Raw genomic sequence first — 1,107 nt, forward strand, 5'->3', positions numbered from 1 at the left:
GGTCGCCCGTCCGCCAGGGCACGCCGGGCAGCCAGCACCAGGGCCAGCACCAGCCGATGATGCTGCCGCCCGGCGTGCGCGCCCTCTCACCGCCGCGATCGCCCACCCGGTCGGGCGCTCGCGGCGCCACGCCGAATTCCAACTTGCCCCAAGGTACTGCACACGTGGCTCTCTCTTCGTTCCTCGATGGAGCTGGAATGCGTAGCATGCTCACGTTTGCCGCCTCTCTCTCTGTGTGTGTTGTGTGTGTGCGTGCGCGCGCGTGTGTGGTGTGTGTGGTGCAGAGTATGTGAGCCGACCGCGGCCACGACAGAACAATAACAACAACGGCGGCACTGGCAACGGGAACAACGTCAATAATAATATTACTAATAATAGTAGTGGCCACGCTGGCTCGCAGCGTGCGCTCTTCCCTTCTCTGGTACCTCCCGCCGCCTTCACACATCTTCTAGTCCCGAATAATGTAAGTACACTCCTTATTAGCATTTATTATTTATAACAATAATAAATAAATATTATATAATAAATAAAATAATAAATAAATATATTATATATTTCTTATTCTTTTTGGAGAGGACATTTATTAAATTCATGAAATGGATATATTTTTATTAACATTTGTCTCTAAATATGTCTTTTCTTCAGCCGCAGGGGATGCAGCAGGGCCTGTTTCCCCAGCCACCGCCGCCGTCCCCCGCGACCGGACGAAACATGGGCGGTCCGCCCAAGCCGGTCTACTTCGCCGGCTCGTCCACCCCCAACCTGCCCACCTACATGCCGCCGCCCCAGGTCTCGGGCAGGCGAGTGGGCCAGCATCCCCCCGGTGGTGGCGGCGGCGGCGGTGGTGGAGGCGGCGGTGGTGGGATCCCGGTGGCGATCGCGCCGTTCGGGTACCCGCCCTTCGCGTTCGCCTCGTCGGCGTCGATGCCCTCCCTGCCGGCCATGCACGGCGGCCTGCCCAACTTCGCGAAGCCCATGAACTTTCCCCCGCAGCCCTCCATCCTCGGCGCCAAATACCACGGTACGCACCGCACACACGCACACACACACGCAACACACACACAACCGCACTCACCGCACACACTCACCACATTCACCGCGACATAA

General features: G+C 57.8%; 1 protein-coding gene across 1 annotated transcript in view; it reads left to right on the forward strand.

Moving 5' to 3' along the window:
* Nucleotides 1–1,107, forward strand: part of ACA1_213790 (uncharacterized protein) — a gene marked incomplete at both ends in the record, with an annotated part of 2,242 nt that extends 1,135 nt beyond the window's left edge. Inside the window, 3 exons of the mRNA XM_004337006.1 lie at nucleotides 36–153; nucleotides 295–352; nucleotides 652–1,107. Coding sequence (XP_004337054.1) covers nucleotides 36–153; nucleotides 295–352; nucleotides 652–1,107 — 632 coding nt within the window. The remainder of the gene's footprint in view (nucleotides 1–35; nucleotides 154–294; nucleotides 353–651) is intronic.

Source organism: Acanthamoeba castellanii, assembly GCF_000313135.1.
Source record: "Acanthamoeba castellanii str. Neff unplaced genomic scaffold scf7180000084758, whole genome shotgun sequence".
Lineage (NCBI taxonomy): Eukaryota > Discosea > Longamoebia > Acanthamoebidae > Acanthamoeba > Acanthamoeba castellanii.